The sequence below is a fragment of the Styela clava genome, chromosome 5 (genome assembly GCF_964204865.1).
Source record: "Styela clava chromosome 5, kaStyClav1.hap1.2, whole genome shotgun sequence".
In the NCBI taxonomy this organism is placed as follows: Eukaryota; Metazoa; Chordata; class Ascidiacea; order Stolidobranchia; family Styelidae; genus Styela; species Styela clava.
In genome coordinates, this window is record NC_135254.1 from 9,062,894 (window position 1) to 9,086,229 (window position 23,336).

At 34.6% G+C, this 23,336-nt stretch overlaps 1 protein-coding gene across 1 annotated transcript; it reads left to right on the plus strand.

Moving 5' to 3' along the window:
• The first annotated feature begins 6,492 nt into the window (after nucleotides 1–6,492).
• On the plus strand, nucleotides 6,493–21,478 carry LOC120344243 (serine/threonine-protein kinase 4-like). Its single transcript, XM_039413359.2, has 9 exons — nucleotides 6,493–6,665; nucleotides 7,108–7,268; nucleotides 7,683–7,802; nucleotides 8,570–8,725; nucleotides 9,433–9,579; nucleotides 11,060–11,160; nucleotides 11,969–12,090; nucleotides 13,315–13,393; nucleotides 18,825–21,478. The coding sequence occupies exons 1-9, from the start codon at nucleotides 6,525–6,527 to the stop codon at nucleotides 19,256–19,258; spliced, it is 1,461 nt and encodes a 486-aa protein (XP_039269293.1). The 5' UTR covers nucleotides 6,493–6,524; the 3' UTR covers nucleotides 19,259–21,478.
• The last annotated feature ends 1,858 nt before the right edge of the window (nucleotides 21,479–23,336 follow it).

The window sequence follows — 23,336 nt, forward strand, 5'->3', positions numbered from 1 at the left end:
TCGCAGTTTACTATTCGAATATCTGGTACCACGGGGCTCGGACATGACACTCGCTGGCCACCGAATCAAAGAATCAATCATTACACAATTGTGTTGTATAACACAACACAATTGCGTTTTTTGACGACCACACGAGAACACATACATCGCGTCAAAATTGAGTGTTATATTTGGGTTGTAATGTTTTCATCCATTTACTTGATAGTAGCTATGATACTATCTCAAGGTTTAAATTAGCATAATGTGCCCCAATGTTGCGGGAATATCAAGTTTAAGTGGGCCGTTTCGAAACATTGGAAACACCAATACAAGTATTTAATAAGTACTAATATTTATTTAGCAATGCCATTAGGTCAATTTCATCAGAATCATTGACGGATACGCAGTTACGACATTTCCGAAATCTAAACACAAACATCACATAAACATAAATAATAAAAATAAATATAAAATTAAAAAAAAAAGGACAACGAGTCCCGGGATCAAAGATCAACTAAAGATATTGTTGACTTTTTTTGACACGTTGGCGACAAGTCGACACGAAAGAAAACAATCGGAATGAAATTAATTTGCAAATTTAGGCTCCAAATTCATTCCTATAATTGCGCTCAGCGTTTGTCCCCAATGATCGCACAATATCCAAAAATTAATCCAGAAATAAAATAAAAACTGACGTCGATGTCCACCAGGGTGCAAGACTTGACACATACGTAATAATAAGAACCGGCAATTGAATGTGGATAGATGGCAGGAATAATCACACCAAAATCACCAAACATACTTAAGCCTATAAATTGATATATAACATAGTGAACATTTAAATAGTCTTCTTACACACTTTGTAGGGCGGGCCGCAAAAAACAGTTCGGCGGGCCGCGGGTTGGGCAGCCTTGTCTTACGGTATACAGACAAGGTAATTATCAGGACACTCATGGTGTGAGATTAGCTAGTTAGGCAATTAATTCAAATGATTGAACGTAAATGGTGAAGTAATGTCAAGAGAGCTACACAAACTTATCAGAGAAACTGAGTAAGTTGGACATTCAGACATTTATTACGAAAAAGTGAAAGCACAATCAAATGAAGGCACACGTGCTAACGTCTTCTCCTGTGTGTGTTCTGGATATAATGTAGTATCTTACTGATTAAAAATTCTCGGTTCTGGGGCCTGGTGCAAAGCTACAGTTTAACAGTTTTATATTATATTGCCCGGTCAGGGGTTTCAAGCGGGTGGAAGGCCGTGTTTCGCGAATACGAATTATAAATTAATTATTATCGGGCAGTTCACCACACATTTTATGTCCGTAGATTGCCGCCATATATCAGAGCAGGGCTACTCAACTGGCGGACCGCGGTCCGAATCCGGATCTTTCGAGTATTCGACTCGGACCGCACCTGATTCTATATTTTGAAGCACCCACGAGAAAAGAACTGTGACGCCGTAACTTTTGAAATAGCGTTTTCTTGATTATCGAACAATCAAAAACCGGGAACTACGTTATGAATGTTTAAGTTTTTGCAATCACCCAGTTTTCCATGAATCGGTTTTCTGTTTACTCTCCAACCTCAAATTTGAAACACTATTTAGGCGCACTGTATAATATATTTTCTGAAAAGGCCGACCGCAATAAGTTTTGTATACGGATCTTCGGCGAAAATAGTGGGGTAGCTCTGTTTTACAAATATAATGCTTTTATTTTTTCAAGTACAAAAATACGAATCAAAATTGAATTAGAATTGGGCAGTTTGCTACGCATTTTATGCTCCATTTGAAGGTACATAATATTTTATAAATTTTGATTTCACTTTCGTTCGCGAAGTACAGGACTGATAGTGGGACTCGCGGGCGAATGGAGAAAACGTTTTGCGGGCGGCTGAATTCGAGTGTGCTTGATTATCAATTACGGATTTACCTAATTTACAATTTTTCGACGTAATAGGAATGAATGCGTAAATAAAGAGCCTTGACAAGGAATTGCAGCAATGCCCACCACGAACCCTGCAAAGGTGTCGCAACAAAGATCTCCTTCGAAAAACATCGCTCACGGGGAAAATTGGCTGCTATTCGGAATTATTTTTAAATTAGCTGAAAAAGTATTCGAATACTTTGATATTGGAATATTCGATTTGTTATGGACAACCCTGTGCCGGTGTGATTAAGCTGTTTTGCTGGGCAGAAAATCCAAATATCTAGGCGGTTCATATGGTCTTCCTTACGTTCACTCACGTGAAGCGATCACCCGGCTAGTTATTCTCAAGCCATGAATGAACTGATAAATATCTTACTGGTAGACTCTCATAACTCTAGCTAGGTATAAATATCAATTTCTCTCGTATTTAAAACAAAGTTTTGCCTATACCTGTATTATCGAAAGTTAGGAAATATATATACACCAACTGACCTTTGCCATGCTACCCGACATGCAAAACGTTATCTGACCAAAACTACAAATATACAAGATTCTTTCTGGTAGCCACATTCTTTAGAGCCCAATGCTAAATTTGTATGTTTATTATCTGTGTAATGTGTTTAATTATGAGACATTCACTTTGCTGTGATCATTTGTGCGGCGTCACTATTGCTGTTTGAATGGAAATGCCATCTTTTCAGTTTGATGTAACGTGACGGATTTAAAACAATAAATCACTCAACGAGATTTCCTGTTCCTTCTTCCATTATTGAATCCGCGGCAATTTGGTATTAAATCCAATACTGAGAAAAATTATTAGTGAATAAGACTTCTGCCCAGCTGAAGGGCATCCCAATAACCAATTATAAAACCTTATTACATCTGAATACCACAAGCACAATTAAAAAATAAATACCGAGAAACATAGAGCATTAATAGTGACTGTCATTACAGTTACCAAGCAATCAATTAAGAAATTCAGGCAGCACACGGGCTGAAAAGCAAAGTGACGGCTTCACGAAAACAAGCGAGGAATGGGCTTGAGGAGACTGCTGTAAAAAAAAACTGGCTGGCAAATGTATGCCTGTAAACTGAGTGTATATAGCACAATCTAAGAATGAAAACTTACCAAGTGGAAATAATAAATTGTATGTTCGAAGCTCTAGTTTAGATCAGGGTTCATTCTTCTTTGAAATCTAATCGAACAAGGCAGATCCGCAATATGACTCTATGCAACTAGACGTGCAGTGCACCAGTACTCACTAATGGGTTCACTTTAGCTCGTTGTGACTATCAGTGGTTGTAGGCAAGTAGACAACCACTTTGAATCGCGTTCACAGTGAGACAAGATAGACTGAAAAGATACGGTGCGATGCGACAGTTAGGGTACCTCATTCAACTGATAGGCGTAATTGAATTTGAGCTAACGAAGGCGACCATAGGTAGGATAAGTAATGGTATCGGTACCGAAAGTGCTGGACGAGGGCAACCTGTCTGTACCGGTAAGCGATATTCCCATGGTTTCTTCTAATTTGAAATTATGAGCTGCCGTTAATTATGGTAAGGCTGGGAAAACTGATTAGACGCTTTTTTTTTATAAGTTTCCGTCAGGTTTTATTATAGTATTAAAGTATAAAGGTTTTTGATTTGCAATGCAAATAAAATCCTAGAATACTGTCGAAGATTTTTTTCAACTTTGACTGTGTGAAGCAAGAAAAAGAGAATAGGCCTACAGCAATTTTCATAATTTTACGAACATCAGCATTAAGCGTAGATTAATAAATCTGATAGAATCCACTGTACATACATTGAAAACTTCATATTAATTCTTTCTATTAAAATAGTAAATCTCCCGATCCTCGCCCGCTAACTGCCGACAATTTACCGCTCTTTGAAAACCGCTACATATATTTATATATAAATATATGCGCCGCGTCCAATGCCATCATTCCAAAGGCCAAAATTAAAATAGTAACTTGATTAAATTATAATTTTGTGTAAAAATTCAATCAATTTCCTCTAAAAATCTTATAAAATTTTCTTTCGAAATAAATATTCAAATTCCTGGCTTGACCATGCTGCTGTGCTCTGAAAATCATCAAAATGTAATAAACAAATCAACTAAACTATAAAATTTCGTTGAACTTGCCTTGCAAAGCTTATAGCGATATCTTTCATTTGAAACACATTTGAAGTCGTAGTGTTTATATCAAAATTTCACGGCACAATCACCTGCCGCTTACATGCGATAGCCTAATAGCTCATTTTAGCCTAGGCTATCGCATTCTTTGGAACTAATTCTTGATTACGGCAACTAAACTAATGCTCATCAGAACACATAACGACAACTAAAATACTTCATTCTCAACTAATTTTTGAAAACACAACTAACAACTGACAAATAACACGCAAAACCGCAGGGCAATGTGTACAACCATACTTGAATATGTGTATGAAAGAACAAAGTGTCTCAGGGATGCAATAATTACAATTGTTACGTCACCGTTGACATTTTGCTATATAGTCATTGTACGGAAATAAACAAGAAAATCGGTGCTCTTTGCAGCGTTGCCAACTTAGATTATTTCAAACTAGATTTAGATTATTTTCGTATAATCTAGATGTAATAAATGCCCAATTAGATGTTAGATTATTTTCTAGATTATTTTAGCATTCATTTAGATATATCTAGATTATTTCGACAAATGTAATTTTGCATTGTTCTCTCGTGGCAAAGAAGTGAAGTTCACCAGCACCAACAGTAACAACATTTGAAGAGATAGCAATGTCTATGGAGATAAGATAATTTACAGAATAGTTTTCCGATCGGGGTTAATAGTGCTCAAAACAACGAGGGAGGCTCGCCAAAATATTGTCGAATGTCCAGTATTGCCATACTCTGAAAGTAGCGTGAACTGAATGCTGAACCGAACGTCTATTCTGCGTCTTCGAGATTGTTGCTGGCATGAAATCCAATATTTAGGTTGAATCCAATTTTCTGGTTTACTCGTATCTTTTACGACATCTCGAGACCAGTTCTCTCTCCACCTATTCCTTTACTTACGCCATCTATCGAATGTGGATAGGTTGATGGAATTGACAATGAGTACCGGTACCGTTACCGGTACCATACCTTGTAAGTTATGTGGAAGGCCGACATTATTTGAATGGATTGGATTATACTGATGCTGAATTAATGGAATATACAATGACAGAATGATGATGGGAATTATATTGGATGGTGAAATTTAATGTAATGTGATGAATATTGTTTCCTTGTTTTAACACATAATAAAAAAAATTCGGAAATCTCAGAAAAGTTGCAGAAACTCCATCAGCGGTTTAAAACATGCCACCCAAATAACCAAAGACTGTTAGAGTTATGATTTTGTTTCACATCCGCTTCGCTGCACAAATAATACCGCCTTCCAGGTCGTCTGCATTTTGTTTGTCCGTTTTTTTTGTCTCGTTTTATACCAGAGCGACCAAAATAAAATTGCTGAATTGATTGAAAAAATATTCCTAAATGAATATATAGTCTAAATATTATAGTGTTTACAGATTATTATTTTTAAACAATCACCCAGGCGACTGAAAGTCATAACTTAAATTGTTACCGTCTGACCGTTATATGCCACCTACAGAACTACTGCCCTAGTAGGCTAATCAAAATTGTATGAGGACTGGAGGATGCCCGATAAAGCCCTTCAAAAATATGTCGCTTTTTCTGGCTGAAAATTTCATGATTTAAAATTAAACAACCAATTTTTTGTCTTTGTCTGCTTTCAGGCTGTTCGCTGTTCGTACATTCCATTTTAAAACAAGCTACTGAGGCCATTATTTCTGTATTTTGTAGCATTGCGAAAACCTAGTTATAAATGTGTTAAAAAATATTCCGCTTATTATTATAATGTTTAGATGGAACTAACAGATTAATATTGCAATACTTCATAATCCACTTGTATTCAATGACACAATTTGTATATGTATACTGGTACAGGTTGGGTATAGGTTGCTTTTGTGATAAATATGCCCATTATTTTATAAATCCTCAACTATTTGTATATTATTATTTTTAAACAACTCCTAGGGCACCTGGAAATCAAAGTTATAATTCAAACCTCCTTTTGCCATCTTGTTGTCTGTACTGTATCCATCATATATTGTTCAATTTTACTTTAAAAACTTGAAATTCGCCAAATTGGCAAGCCAGCACTGCGCAATAAACTATAAATAAGTGCAATCTAAAAACGCTACCATAGAATTTCTCGGTAGAAAATGGTCCGATTGACAGATGGAAAAAAATTTTACTGTGACGACTGACATTGTTCCAGACGCCCTCGTTTCAGTGACAAATAGAGTGATTGTTTCATATTATAACCAAACGTCAAGACATCTTGGAATCGGAGAACTGTGTTCTACTGATCAATCGTACTTCTGTATTCACCTTGTTGTAGCTTGATAGTAGAAACAACTTGTAAACAAAGCTATGTAAAGATGTGACTTTTATACAATTAACTGTAAAAAATGTAAATTCTGGAATTGGACCAGAGTTAATCAGAATTGTTTTTATTCAATTCAGTTTCGTGAAATTTTAATAAAAAAAATAAAAAAATGGATAATAAAAAACCACTGAAAAAATTGAGTGAAGAAAGCTTGACAAAACAACCAGATGAAGTATTTGATCTTCTTGAAAAGTTGGGAGAGGGATCGTATGGATGTGTTTTTAAAGCTATTTATAAAGAAGCTGGACAGGTAAGATGATTTGATTCCAAAACTCAATGTTTGATTCAATATTCAATCAAAATTAAAATATTTGTTAATAATCCATGTAATGGTTAGATCTTTAAAGATTGTCTTAAACTCAAGCTTCATTGATATATACATATATATTTGCACAATTTATAGTTCGGATGTCATATAATGTATTATCTGTATGTTGTTAACTTGTTATGCTGTTATACCTAGGGCAAGTTATTTTCATATTTTCTTCCTCTATCACAAGTTGTAAAAAAAATTCGATCTTTGATGCTATTTGTTCAAAATTTCGAATCAGGTCTCCAAGGTAGCAAATTGAGAAATATGATTTTTATTCTGTAGGACACAGAGTTTTAAATAAAACTCCCAACTTAAAAATGAAAACAGTCGTGAAACAGAATCTTTGTATATCTGACTCTTTCATCTATTATTTAATCAGGTTGTTGCAATCAAGCAAGTTCCTGTTGAATCAGATCTTCAAGAAATTATAAAAGAAATAGCAATAATGCAACAATGCGATTCTCCTTATGTTGTGAAATATTTTGGAAGTTATTTCAAGAATACAGATCTATGGATTGTCATGGAATATTGTGGTGCTGGGTATGTAATATGATTTTAAGTTATGCAAATATTTTATTTCAGTTTAATTTGTTGATTAATTATATTTTTGTATCAGCTCAGGCTTCAGTTACGTGGTATTCACTGTTTGATAGCTTATCATTGTATTGGCCTGATATAATTATTCAAGTACTCATAAGGTATTTACCACTATAGTTCTTTGTAGTCTCATCAGCTCTTGGCACTCCAGTGCTTGCCCGTAACTTTGCTCAGAACTCATTCTCCTCCTCATAATCTCTTGGTACCTCAGTGGTGGCCAGTAGCTTTACTCGGAGCTCAGTCTTCTTCTCAGCAGCCCTTTTGTACCTCTGTGGTTGCCTGTAGCCTTGCTCAGATCTCAGTTTTCTTTACTTACGAGTTCCGAGTGTGTGACTGTAGCATTCTTCCTTCCATTAGATCTGTATCGGACATCATCAGACTCCGACGCAAAACTTTGATTGAAGAACAAATAGGGACTATATTGCGAGATACTTTGAAAGGACTTGAATATTTGCACTTCATGAGAAAGATTCATAGGTAAGTTGAAAAAAATTTGCGTTATTTACTTGTTTGAAATCACAATGGCTTTGGCTCCAGCTTTTTCTTAGTTCGACTGCTCCTGGGTTACTGGTACTACAAAACCATAGCTTCAAACTTTTACAAATTGAAACTTTCAAATTAATAGACTCACTCCAACTTTAACTGCCAGTACTGGTTGATTTACTACTCAACAAGCTCGTTTGGTTTCGAAGCCATGAATGTACGTGATTTATTGATAATCTAATCTTCAAAATGAAAATAAAATTTGGAAAATTAGGATTTAGTTAGAATTTGTTCTTCAGATAAAATCTGTTAGTTCTACTATTAACAAATAATAGTGGAAAATTTTTTTGTTTCGTTACAATAGGACAAATTGTCATTCTCAAATTAGAAAGTCAGAAACTCAAGTATGCTATGTATTGAAATGCTGGGATATGGTACTAATACTAATAAGGACATTTTTAATGAGATAATATTTTTTCCATCTCAGATATAGACTATGTCCAGCATCAGATTAGGCTATTAGGCGAATGGCTCAATTCATGGATGTATTTTTGCACAAATATCAAATGTTGGGAATGTGACAGAATCTTGTTTTAATGATTCTTATAATTATATAACCTCTAAAACGTTGACGACCATGTTTTTTTCAGACCGTCCCATAGCAACTTTCCTATTCTTAATTCATAGTCTTCAAATGGAGATATTTTCGAACAGTTTCAAACCTCAAATTTTTTTTATTTTAAATATCACTATAATTTCAGAGATATCAAAGCAGGCAACATATTACTGAACACTGATGGAAACAGCAAACTCGCAGATTTTGGAGTTGCAGGTCAGTTGACTGATACCATGGCAAAACGTAACACAGTGATCGGAACACCATTCTGGATGGCACCAGAGGTTATTCAAGAAATAGGGTAAGTTGATAATAACGGATCATTTTGTTGAAATGGTGAATCATAGCTGTTCAATACTTGCATTGCTTTGTGATGCTATATATGGTTTATTTGCATTGCATGACATTATTGTCATTCCATTATAAATAAAAATAAATTAATTGTGAATATATTTGTGAACTTTTGTTGTATCGTAGTCTTATTTCTTCATACAAAACAAGATATAACTCAATCAAACACACTGAATACTATTTTGGGGAATTATATATTATTCTTAAGGCAGTTAATATCATTCATCATTTGGAAGCTATCTTGTTCAAGCATTCTTGTGGCAACCGCAACATACGGATATGAAGTAGGAAATAGACAGGAGAAAGGAATTGTAATTCAATACATAATATTACAATAGTACCCGCCTTATTAATTTGAGCTAAATATCTCGGCCCATCATGTATGAAACTAATACTAAATATGAATGCTTTAGTTGTGAGTATTCTTTATTGCACAGTCTTGTCATTCAACTAGATATTAACTTCTTGGTAGAAGCTGAACAGTAGATTATTGAATTAGTGTCTATTTTTCTTGTCCTAAATTCTGCTGCATTTTCTACAACACGGCTTTTGATTAATCAAAGAAATTTTAAATAATTGTTTCGGTATCTTATTGATCATTATTAAAATAAGTGAACAAATACTTTATATACTAAATGCTGTACATATTTTGTTTAGTTATGACTGCGTAGCAGATGTCTGGTCATTGGGAATCACAGCTATTGAAATTGCGGAAGGAAAACCACCGTATTCAGATATTCATCCCATGAGAGCAATATTTATGATACCAACCAACCCTCCACCTACATTCAGAAACCCAGAAAAGTAAGCAGCATTTTTTTTCATGTAAATGGACATTGATACTACATGAATTTACTATATAGTAGCGTTCATTTTTTTTATGAAAACCACTTTTAGTGATAAAAGAAGCAGGCATGTTGTTGCTGTGTCTTGCATTGAATTCCTTTGTAAACATTTGGTCTTCGTCTAGCCTTGTTAATTAACTGACATAATACAGTGTAAATGTCAAAACTTGGTATTGTTGTATTCCTAATCCATGTTACCAGTTACCAGCAATAAAATCATTGTAACAACTGTTCAACAGCATGATAAGAAATATAATATGGAATAGACTTCCGACTTTTAATTAACACTTATGATAAAACAATTTTTTTTTTTTGAAAGCAATGGCTTGACTACATTGTTAGTGAGCAAGCTAATTTACCATATAAGATGAACTTTGTAAGTTTTTTTCTATCTTCGCCCACACGTCATGAGTTGATCATGCTGCTTTTTAATCTGTTGAGTGTTGAATATTACTTAATATTCGATTTCAAGGAAATAATCGCTCTAATATTAATCATTATTTCACATGATTTAGACTGCTTACTTTGCCCTCTTTAATTTAGGTCACAGAGCTGATTTTTTACATTTGTTTCAATTGTTATTATGAATACTGTGTTAAAAAAATGTTCGACTAAAATTTAGGTAGTTTTTTCCGGCCGTTTCAGGCATTCTGTATGCTTGCCTTTTGTTAACTATTTATATCTGATAATATGTTTTATGTCTTTGCCTGTGAAACATCTGCCAATCATGAATTGATGTTATTTGACATTAAAGTATCTTGTAAAGTTATTTCCTCCCCTTTAAAAGCTGACAAGGCCCCGATATCAGAACACTCGGAATCCCTAGGTCACTCATATAGTGATTTATTATGATAAAATTTTGCCGATAAGGCAAAACGAGAGAAACAGACCAGACAATGACAGCAGTTAACAAATGTACAGCGTATTTTTTCTGCGCCTTTATCAACACTAAATTGTTTGTTGTTTAACTGGGTATGCTTCTATCGAATCAAGCATGATTTGATTTTAACAGACTTTGCCACATAAAATTAAGAACGTAAGATTAATAAATGTGACAATTATTAGCCGGTTAAAGCATAAAATGAGAATTAATATTTTTTATATTTTCTAAACCAATGTATAATACGCACCCCCGTATTTGTGGGACTAAATTTGACCATGAAAGTGCGTATTATACGCGGAGAAATACGGTAAATTGGGCAGTAGAAATAAATTATAAACGTTTTATCTTTACATTCATCTTATCTTTATCACTTATCAGTCAGCTTTAGTTACCGTAGGTATTTTTTCTTGACGTTGATAGTAAATTGTGAAAGATTGAACATGTTTTTTTTTTTGATATATCTCTGTTTTCGAATGTCACATACAGTCAATTCTCTTAGAACTGAATTATTTCTCCTTTTTCCCTTGTCATAGAATCACTGTCATATCTTTTTCAGATGGTCAATGGAGTTTATAGATTTTGTCAGCAAATGTTTGGTAAAAAGTCCGGAGCAAAGAGCAACAGCAACTCAGTTACTACAACATCCTTTCATCAAAAGTATCTAATAATTTTTTTGCTAGCATTAATAAAAGCAGTATTTTCATCATTATAAACTTATTTGAAAGTTTGTGGCAGTTTAATATCAAATTCTCAACTATGAATTAAAATAGGAACTAGATAGCGATCGGAGACCGCCGACTATTCGATCTTCCGCATGTTCAATATTGAACTTGACAATTTGGGACAATACACCGGTCATCGCCAGCCCCACAAATCGAAGCGGCGTGTAACCTAAATACCTAAACGCTCCACATCGCAGACAGGGCATTGTTACGCAGACGATCGTACGCAGCGGCGAAAGTTAGGGGAACCCACAAAACAGAAACTGTGGTTTCGATGCTTTCGCTCCGACTCAATAGAGACACCGCGTGTCCCATCACTAACTAATCAATAACTCGCTAATTATACGACATAATTAATCCAAAGTCAATAGGCTTCTGGTCCGAGATATGATGAATGCACTTGCAAAATTTGGAGCAGATTCAACATCGCTTTCATGAGATATCGCGTGCATCTAACACACAGACATACAGACAGACAAATACCTATCAACATATTACATACTTACCGATCGAGATCGATAAGTAATTAAGCAGCAGTAGAAGTCTTTAAGCATCTGTTTTGCTATATCAATAAGAAAAATTAGTAGTTACTTTGTTTTATTGAATTCAGACATCTGAGTAATTTTTGGATATTGATGTTTATCGAGTAAATGAAATATAGGCAAAAATAAAGAGCCCAAAATAAGGATCACTCTGCTAATCATACTTTGGAATATTCAAATGTCTATGAATCTATATTTCAGGTGCGAAACCAGTCGCTATATTGAAAGATATGATTCAAGAAGCGATGGAAATAAAAAAGAGAAAAGAAAATGAAGAGGGAGAAGATAGTGGGAGTGAGAGTGATGAAGAGGACGAGGATGAGGTATTATTTGAATTCAAACCCTTTGCACCTTACTCAGGGCGTATTTATTAACTAAAGAGAGACTTTGGGGGATTTACGCAGACCCAGAAAAATTCAAACTTTCCACAAACATAGTAGCATCATGCATATTAATATCTGCTTGTCCACATCCCTTCTGTTCCGCCAGCTCATTCGCGGGGTTCGCTGAGAGTCTATGTTATTATGTGTACCGGCGGTATATTGTTTGAAAGTAATCAAATACTCGAATTAATATAATTATACAGGGTGGTCGTTAGAAAAAAAGAAAATTTGTCAAACAGCTATTTTATCTTCACAAAGAATTACTCTTACAGAGTTTTTTAAAGGCATAGGGGATATATAACGGAAATCTAATAGCACCCAAAAGGTATCAACTTATCTGAATTCAAATATTCTGCTTTCCTAGCGACCATTCTTATAATAGGTGTGTTTCAATAGTCTTCCGCTTCATATTATTGTTTCACATTTTTATTAGCTAATTTTATGATAACATGTATATTCAAATATACATATTAATCATTGCACAATGCACAGGTTTCCTCTGAGCCCCTGGAATGTTTCATCGGGGTTCTGCTCTACAAAAAGATTAAAAGCGACTTGTATAGATCGTTGTTTGATTTTCTAACATTACCTTTAAACAAGACTTTGGCAGGGTGTAGAGCGTTAACAAGATCCAGTGGTTCACAAACTTTTCGTTCATGCACCGCCAAATTATCAGGGAAAAAACTCCAGGCAGCAGGCGTAATTACACTAAAAAAATGCTGCTTTCAAATAAAACTCAAATTTTGTGATCGTTAATGTGTACTTTATGCCTTTTAAAGTTGGTAAACAGGCAATAGCAACTCTTCCTCATCATCTCTGCCTTCTGTAACTCGCAAGATTGCAATAAGTAGTGTCTACCTGTATTGTTATGAAACAATAGAAGCAGACACTACGTAACAGACAGTAAACAACATAGGAAGGGAAAATGAATTTATTGATTTATTACACTGCATTTAAAATTAAAAAAAAAATGTTTATGATAAATACATTATGTAAAATATTCAATCATATTTTAGTTAGTTCGCAGCTCACTTAGCAACGCACCATGGCACACCCTTTGGTAACCGCTGCTGTAATCTATATTTTATAACTTGTGGCAACTTTGAATTACAATGAACAAACCATCAGATACTTATAGTTTATATACCTTGTATTATTGTTTAGATTGATGCAAGTACGATGGTTACACCAGGTTCAGGTGTGGATGTTGATTACAGTACCATGGTCACTAATTCTAGCACAGGTATGTTGGTTATTGTCAATACTTTCAAAATGTCAAACAGAACTTTTTTGTGTTGAACATTATGACAAATAATCAAGTCTTGTGCCATGCCTGGAGAAGTTAATTTTTCAAGTTATAGCAACTCAATATATTTTTACATTCTATTTCATCTTGTTTCACCATGGGCACGGCCCCCAATCTATTCTGTTTGTCATTGTTGAAAATTTAAATCATTTTTTATTGATTACTCTTTAGCATTTTGTTGTATACATTTTGCTTTATGTACTCATTCAATAGTTAAAATTCCCTATAAGTACTACATTCTTATTCTACTCTACATATCAACATTTAAACTAATCTCCACTTGAAATTGGAGTTGCTGTTGCTGATGCGGAGTCTTGAGCAGTGTTCACTACTAGCGCACTTTTTTGCGAAAATTGCGAAGCACTTTCGCAACTTTTTTTAGGGACTGCGAAATAGCACTTTTTTCCGATTTTGAAGAGAAATAGCGCTTTTTTCCGAATGGAATAAAAATTCAAAGTTAACAAATATTTTCGAGTATTAAGTTGACAAATAAGTAACATACTAGTACTTTTGTAACTCAATTCTGCATATCATAAGGATATTTACGGGAACTTTAACCTATGAGATGCAGACATAGGAGATAAAGCTTTTGCATTAACCGCAAAATTCTTGTTTATAATATGATTATTATACAAGCACACCGATTCCGCTTCTCCCGCAAAAAACGCTCCCAGGTGTTTGAAACCAGATGTTGGAATACTAGCAGTGCGTTTCTTTAAACGAGAGTGGTCATGTGACTATCATTGATATCGATGAATTCAAAATGACTATAAAAGTGTTAGTAACGTGTTATAGTCACTTTGGATAAATTGTGACCAAACTGCACGATTTTCAAATCAGACTAAACTTTTAGCAGCATGTCACAGATTTGTAAAATCACCAAATTCACAAAATACCATTAAGTGCCATTTTATTGTAATCAAATGTTGAATGGACGTGGCATTTTCCGGGATTTTGCGATATTTACACAAATATTTCTCATTGATATGCGAGTACGGGTGGGCAAAATTCAATATTTTTTTTGAATCGAATATTTTCAAGGAGTACCGAATAAACGTGGTGGAAACATTAAAAAATCGGCAACAAAGCCTTTTTACTGGTTAATTCCGTTGTAATCGCTAATTGTTCTTGTCACCGAGGCGATGGTCCAGGTTTTGGGTAATCTATATTCCCGCCCTCTCTTTTTCACAAATATGAATTCTTGTGGGTCGGCGGACATCGAAGTTTTATATTTCGGGTTTACCCGTTCGTTCACATCGGCAACAGCTGTTGAAGACATTGAGGACTCAAATTAACATTTGCGTTGACTTTAATATTACCTATCAAGATTTGTAAATTTACGGTCCCAATTTTATGCGAACGGTAATATTATTATCCATACCGTTTTGCAGATATTTATTAAGACGATAATTAACTTTCTCATGTATTTCTATGGTGATAAACTTCGCAAATCTGAAATTGTGCCAATCCTGAATGTTGATTTAAAATAGTGATTGAATAATTCGGCAATAAAGGCATTTCGGCGTGGTCATAAGACGAGATGACGTTAATGAACAGCACTTCTTTTACAGGATATTTCACGTATGCGACTTGCTAAAAAGATTGGGCTCGAGTGCTTTTTTTTTCGAGTGCTCGAGTGCCTAATACAGGTCAGGCGCTAATTGTAACTAATTCCCTTAAGTTTCAACGTGTTTTCAACAAAACAATACCCCGGCGATAATTATAGCTAAAATGTTACCCAGCAATTCACAATTTTATTTATGGAATTGGCAAATTCACCAGTTTCTTGACGATTTTGATATTGTCACGCCCTAAATATTAGTGCAAAAAATACTCCCCTTCTTCCGCGGCGGTTTGACGGGTTCTTTGTTCCATTCTTCAGAAAGTTCTGACACGGGGATATAGAATACTGAATCCGGAGGGTTGAATGGTACTGGTGATTTTCCGTTTTGAAATGCGTGAAACATTCTCTATTTTAAATTAAATGACGTTTCGCGGGCTAGAGTTCTCCCCGAAAATGATGTGTTCCAGACTTAGTTAGACGATAGATAAAACATTAGATTAATAATTTTCGTGACGCCCCGTTTTCGAAAATACAAAGTTATATCGCAAAAAATGCGTTATGATACATTTGGAATGAAACATTATTTACGCTTAATTCAGATCATATTTTACTCTTCATGACACCCGGTATCAGAAAATACAAGGTTATATCGCGAAAATGTGTTTTGTTACATTTAAAATAAAACATTTTTGCGATTAATTTAGATCATATTTTCCTTTCAGGACACCCGTTTTCGAAAATACAAGGTTATATCGCAAAATGTGTTTTGTTACATTTAAAATAAAACATTTTTGCGATTAATTTAGATCAAATTTTACCTTTCACGGCAACCCGTTTCCGAAAATACAAAGTTATATCACAAAAAAATGCGTTTTGTTACATTTATTTTGCATTCCCAATAAAATACATATTTTCCCTAATAAAGGTCGTCGATGAGTCTGTTTCTGTCGTTCAAGCTCGACACACGTTTGGACGAGTGTGGGGCGGTTTTTTGGTCGACGATGAATTAAAAAGTTGCCACACGTTATTTGTATAACGATAATAACTAAAAATTAAGATTTTATAATAGAAGTGAATTTGTCTCAAGATGGTATTTTACGATTCCTGCCCACAGAAAATAAACACGCTGAAAGGCTTGGTTATAATTGATATTCGTTTAATTTATTTTACACTATTAATAAACGCGCCACACCAATTGCAGTCGCATCGGTATGAACTGTATGTTTTTGGCGCTCTCACATTGATATTAATTTTCAACAAAACAATACCCCTAGGGTCATTAAAGCTGAATTCGTTACCGAATAATTCACAATTTTATTTACGGAATTTGCAATTTCAAGATCTCACTTGACGATTTTGATGATGTCATGCCCTAATTATTACTGCTTAAATGCCTCAAAATACAACAAATGTAATCATTTTCTACGATAACAGGCGCAACAATTCGTAAACGAGCTGTTATAACGAAATTCGCGATTGATTTTACCTCTCTCTTGTTTACAATTTTAACATCCCGCCGGCCATGTATGGTCGAATAAAATGTTCACATATTCGAAACATGACTTGGCCAGGGATGGAAGGGATCACAAAAGAACTAATAGAAAGTACATACGCGAGGGTATGATATTAATATTGAGAATATTTGTGAGCATATCACAGGACGGAAATATTTTGCACCCGGCTGTTTGATGGCAGAACAACGATACGCTAAAGTTAATTGATCGAATACAGGGAAGAATTTATTTATCATCTCACTTGCGAACATCGAGGTTTTGGCGGAATTGTACGATCATGTTGTCTTTCTTAAATAATAACCTTTTCAATCAATGTTCATTTTACTTTTGCGTCTTTATTATATGTCGGGTTTTCATTTATTTTAAATTCGAAATTGTCTGAAATACTCCAACAGGTGTATAAGTACAATAATAATAGTACTTACCAAAGTACTTACCAGGGAAGTTTAATACACACGATGTGTAAAGGGCGTCGTAACTCCCGTTTATTAATTATAAATTTTTTTACATTCTGCTTAAAAAACAACGGCAGCATCTCACGTAACTCTCGCGACCAAATCTTTTTTGTTTTGTATGGCATCGTCTTGGCGACGAATTTATTGCCGACTGAATTTTAATTGTGTTTTAGGATAAGTTATTTTCTGTTTGTTGGTTTCTAAACTTTACAAACTTGGGTAGCAATTATGTGAGATTTGTGCATATGAACGATTGAATATCGCGACTGGATGTCCGATATCTGAGAATGCGTAATTCTCTTTCAACATTAATTTTCAGGATATCCACTATCATATCATTCGTTTATTTTTTATATTCATGTTTTTCTCAAGAATCACCCATCATTGTTATATTTAGTGTACCTTCGCAAAAGAAAACTCTTTGGTGTCATCCTTCCTATTAGTGTAATTGAAATATATGGAAACCCCGCAAGTGGCGTTGTGATGCGAATATTTGATACTAGGTCAGCAGCATTACAAAGAGTGCTATTTATGAATGCTGAAAGTACATGACATTACTGAACATTTTGCCAATATATGATGTTTTCTGCCCGATTTAAACTAACTCGCACGCAAACCAAGGCATGTCGACATTCAAAAATTACTTGTCTTTGGGTAAGCTCTGAAATAGTATAATATAAATGTAAATGAGAAATTAGGTCACGCTTGTTCACGAAACGGGAGGATTTTCAAAGTGATCTTGTGTAATATTTCGGAGAAAAAAGTTTGAAAGGAAAGTAGGTCAACCTATCTCCTAAAACAGGGGAGTATCCTGCGTAATATTTCGGAGGAAACGTAGGTTAAACTATCTTTTAAAACAGCGGGTGGCGACTTTCAAAGTGGTTCAAAATCACAAATTAATAATTATCAGATTAGGTTTAGGGATAAATCGAAAAGTTGAATTTCCAGCGCACCTAACCCTAATTATTTGATTGCTATTTATATTTGAGGGGGGGGGGGGGGGTGGCTGGGGGATTATTTTGCACAGGATTTGTACAAACGATCCACCCTGTAACTAATATGGTTTCCAGCCTGCCTGGTGTCTGTTAGATGGAAGGAGTAACAAATGTGAAAGTCTTTGCTGTTTAGGGAGTAAGCGACTGACACAGTGATACATTGCATGAAAGTTTTGTCCGCGGCAGGTGTTAGCAGATGTTATTTCGTTGCCGATGAATTCGCTTGTTTTAATTAAACATGAATTCGCTTAAAGGGAACTCCGTTAACGAAAAGGCTTCTCTTTAATTCATAATATTAACCGGAGGAGCGCTTTTTCGAGTATCTATGCCGTTTTAAATGGGTTATATGAAAGGCTAGGGCACCTAATTTGTTAAAATCGGCAAAAGCACTTTCGCACTTTTTTTTTCGACTGCGAAGCACTTTCGCACTCATAATTTGCTTAGAGTTAACACTGGTCTTGAGTATAGCATATTTCAATGGAGTCAGAATTTAAGCAGGAATTGTATATACAAACAGAGTTGTAGTCAAATTTTGAAGTTTCCAGAGTCTGGAAGATAAAAAAGTCCAAATAAAGTTCAAGTGTTCTCAACGATCTGTTAACAAATATTGGTATACTCCGTCAGAGTTGAAAATAAAAAATTACACTATACTTCACCCCCTGGTTGCTACAGTGCTGGAACCCAAAGACAATACCTTAAACCATTAATACTTGAATCAGAGTGATATAAGAGTCCTTATTAACAACTAAATACCGGTAGGGTTACCAAAGCGCAGCAGCACTTTTCACAAAGATGCGCTATATATCTATTTGTACTTATCTTCATATTATTTAATTTAAGGAAATGCTACAATGATAGAACATGGAAGTACACTGGATTCTGAGATTGGTACAATGGTTATCAATGAAGATGAAGAAGATACCGGAACCATGCAACGTTTCGATACCGGCCCTACAGCCAACTCTGAAACAGCCGGTGGCAACGGTCGGCCATCTTTCATGGATTATTTCGATAAAATGGATAAGAGCGATTCTGGGGGTCAAGGGTCGCGTTCTATTGCTCCGGATCAAGCTTGGAAAGTCGGTAAAAACATCAGTGAACTTGATTTTGATTTCCTCAAAACTTTAACCTTGACAGAACTTCAAGGTCGCTTGAACCTACTTGACCCAGAAATGGAAAAGGAAATTGAGAACTTACGCAATCGCTATCATCATAAAAAGCAGCCCATTTTGGAGGCAATTGAAGCAAAGAAAAAACGACAACAAAACTTTTGAATGCTTTAGTTTATTTCATTGACATCTTCTTAAATGCAATGCAAAGCTAATTTTATTCAGCCTTTTGGGATGTTTGAAAAATTTCCCCGTTTAATTGAATTAACAAGTGCACTTGTTTCATTTCGAATTTTCCTAGCATTAGTAGAAGTCAATCATGTTTGGAATGGAAATTTGATACATGTTCAGTCCAAAGTACATTTAAGTGCACTTCTGCAAATACAAGTTATAGATTTATTTGCATAATAATTTATATTAAATTGATGTTAGTTAGAAAAATCATATCTTTGTTCGTTACTCACGAAGTATGTGTACTAGGTTTGGGTTAGGCCATAATTTTTAGTCCAATTTTCCTTATTTCAGTTCTATTACGAGTTAAGGGACTGTCTGTATTAGCCAAGGGAATATCCCCCTGCCCATAGGCTTTGTTCCCTTTACACAACTTGATGTAGAATAGGCGAATAAAATTAGTTTCATATTGATACACATACTTCATGAGTACCCATTGTTCTTATTCAAACTTTATAGTCAAATTCGATGTTGAAATTTTTTATTGCCCAATATGTTGAGAAGTGTATGCTGTCGCCAATAATATGGTAAGTTTTTCTTACAATCCATTATTATTTGTGCCTTAACTCACACTAAACAGTACTTTTGTGCTTGTTTATGGCAAGCTCAGCATTTCCAACTTGAGATGTTCGTGATTGTTTGGTTTTGTTACAAATGAGAATGTGTTAAACATTAGAGCAGGGGTGAGCAATTACTTTCCCGAGACTTTGTTACTGGGCCGGAGGGTCGAAGACCTGAAACTCAATATGAATAAATAAAACAGTTTATTTACAAATAACTAGCATACCAGCTCATGTACAACAAACAGATAGTTTATATCCATAAAGAATATACCGGTAGTCATTATTCTAGCAAACACAAGTGGGCCGGATGAAATACTGTGATGGATCGGATCCAACCTGCGGACTGTAATTTGCCCATCCCTGTATTAGAATAATCCGGATAAATAATTTGGCCTTACTGCTGAAAGAACAATATGTCTCAATACATATCATTAATATTTATAGAGAGCATGCTTTGAGGAAACCTTCAAAAAATTTGTTTGACTGACTTTTATTCACACGACTCTCTTATTTGTCTCTGTGAGGAAATTACTAAATGTTCAAAACTTATAATTGAATTCCTGCATCTCTTTTTTGTGTAGTATTATTATATATCATGTTATTTTTTACTTGAAAAAATCTTATCACTTGGAAATACTTTTACATTCTGCCAGTTAAGTTTTTATTTATTGTTCTGCGTATTATATGCCCTGTTATTTTATTGCTTCTTTACATAGAAATGTCCTACTGAGTCGTTAAAATTGACACAATCTAGAAACTCAACTTAGCAATTAATCAGATGAAAATTAGTTCCATATAATTAGGAATTATATCGATTTATGAGCAAAAAAATCTTTGGTTATATTTCGCTTATTTTAAGAAAATTCATGTTTTTCATATTTTCGCTAAGGATTTGGTTTGTGCGAAACTAACTACTTATCCTTCTTCCATGCTTTTGTGCCGGTGGATCCGTATGCATATAATGCAAGGATGCTGTAGCAAGAGTAAAGATATTATCTAAAGTGATTCCTGCTGCATACTAACACAAATATATTTCTGTTACATTTCGTCTGACCAAGGTCAGACTTCTTTAGACATACATAGTTCAACTATGAAATATTTTTGTGTTATTGTGCAGCAAGGCTCTTGAATCACTTATATCTTATACATATCTTGTAAATCGATCTTGTTTCTCTGATTAATGTAAGATTTTATCCCTTCATATTATACCTTCCACATAGAAAACAGCTTTGCATTGAAATTCAAAAAATATATAAAGCATTTGTCCTATTACTCAAAAAACTTTGAACTGGTATTTTGACCATAGTGACATTTTCTTATCTGTATTAATTCAAGATTTACAATTGCCTTTTTGAAAACACATTTTGATCAAATATAAACTTAGATGTACACTATCTTGAAGTTTTTCGGGGTTGATGCGAAATTAATGTTAGTCTTAGGTATTTAATCTTTTTGTGTATTATTCCATATTACGGTATATTGGTCTAATGAAATCTTCATGGCACAATGGTGTCTTTCATCTTATCTTGTTATTATATGTTTTTCGGTATTTTGTTTTTCATGTATGAAATATTCAATAAATGGAAACTTTTTAAAATACTGGTTCAGTTGCACAAGTGCAAGTTATTATTGAATGCAGAAGAGGAAGTCATTTTCTGCTTCGAAATGGGCATCCTTTCTCTTATGATGTCGCTTGTCGTACATTCTACAATTTTCAAGTAAAAGTGAGAAAGTACTTCACTATTTATTTAAATTCCCTAATATAATCACAAAAAGGTTTGCTAATTGAGAAATTGTCGTTTATACCTTATGATGAGGTGTTTTATTACAAACTAGTCGTAGCGCGGCTCACGCTACATAATAGTTTGTTTTCGATATATCTAACAGGTTGAATATTTCTAAATTCGATTATGTTGATAATTCAAGTTTTGTAGCGCCACTGATTTTTATCTTTTTGCGGAAAACTCTTTATGCTATGTTAAGCACGTATATATGGCATACCTGATATATTGTATCGGGTGACCGTACATTTGAACCCATGCGTATATCCGCGGGTTCAATCTATATGCGGGTGCTAAAACTCATGGGTTAGGGTGAGTATGGGTTCATATATCCGTAAAACAAAAAAAATTCCATAGGTGCAATAGTATGCAGGTGCAATTGTCATGGGTTCAAATGTAATGGAACCATTGTATCGTTCAATGTTGAGACAGGTCGAAATATTAAATGCAACACAAGTAAACCAACATTTGCTGGGTGTCTTTTCAGGATTCATGTCCCATCTATTAATCATTCAAATTGTTGAGACACTGCTGTGATTGTGCTGCCAATGATTATTTTTAATAATTGAGTAAGTCGTAGGTTCGATCGTCATCTGCAAAGTAGATCAACCTAAATTGACGAAGCGCACAGGTGATGATAATTACTGAGTAAAAAATTAATAAGATACTTTTCCTATGCATTAGCGCAGAAAGCCCCACAGTCGAAATTAAAATCCCCTTATTATGGAAACACGTTCCTTTTACCAATAGCTATAATCTTCTTCTCTGAGTGGGTTTACCACCAAATTGATTTATTACCGTACGCACAAAAAAGATGAATATAGTCCTCATAGCATACGCATTCAGTAGTTTATTTTTTATCGAACTGAAAATACTTTTATATATACGAACAGTAAATATATATAAAAAAAACAACAACGTAAAAATGATATTTCAGAGTATAGGCTCGAAAAACTAATATTATACTGGTTCTCAAGCAGCAAAACCCGTGATAAGGCCCAAAATTGATATATATAAGAGAACAATATATTTTCGAAAAGCCAAATTTACGCTCTGATACGCGAGTTTGCTGAAGAACTGTGGTTTGTGTACTTTTCTGATCGTTCATTTGCTGAGACCACAGGCCAAAACGTCACCTTGAAAGAGATTTCGGCGAAACAAGTTGAGCGAGAACATTAAAGAAAGCCCAGGGTAACGACTGCAATTACACCAAATTATTTCGATCGTAAATAAATATTTTTTGCATCCTTTTGCATAGCTGAGGATTTAGACGAAAACACACCTGTGATTCCATATTGAATATTTTATGAGTGGTATAATATTTCCTCAACACATGCAGAGGAAGCTAAAACAGCCGACTGAATAATTTTGAAACTGAATACAAAATGATACCAATCACAGTCTATTACTCTCACGTAAAGGTCGCACAGTGCATACAACGTTGAAGGATAAGTTACCGAACAATGACAGGGCGCATTTCACTGCGAAAGTGGCATTTTACACACAATTACCCAATGGCGATTTTCAGAGGGTTTGCGGGAACCTATTCACGGATTATCGTCCAAATTGTTGTTTTTGTTTTAAACGTCAGATGACTGCAGTAAATGGGTAACTTGTGGCGTAGCTGTCAACTAGCGTTATCTTTCTCTTTTGAACATTATGTATTAG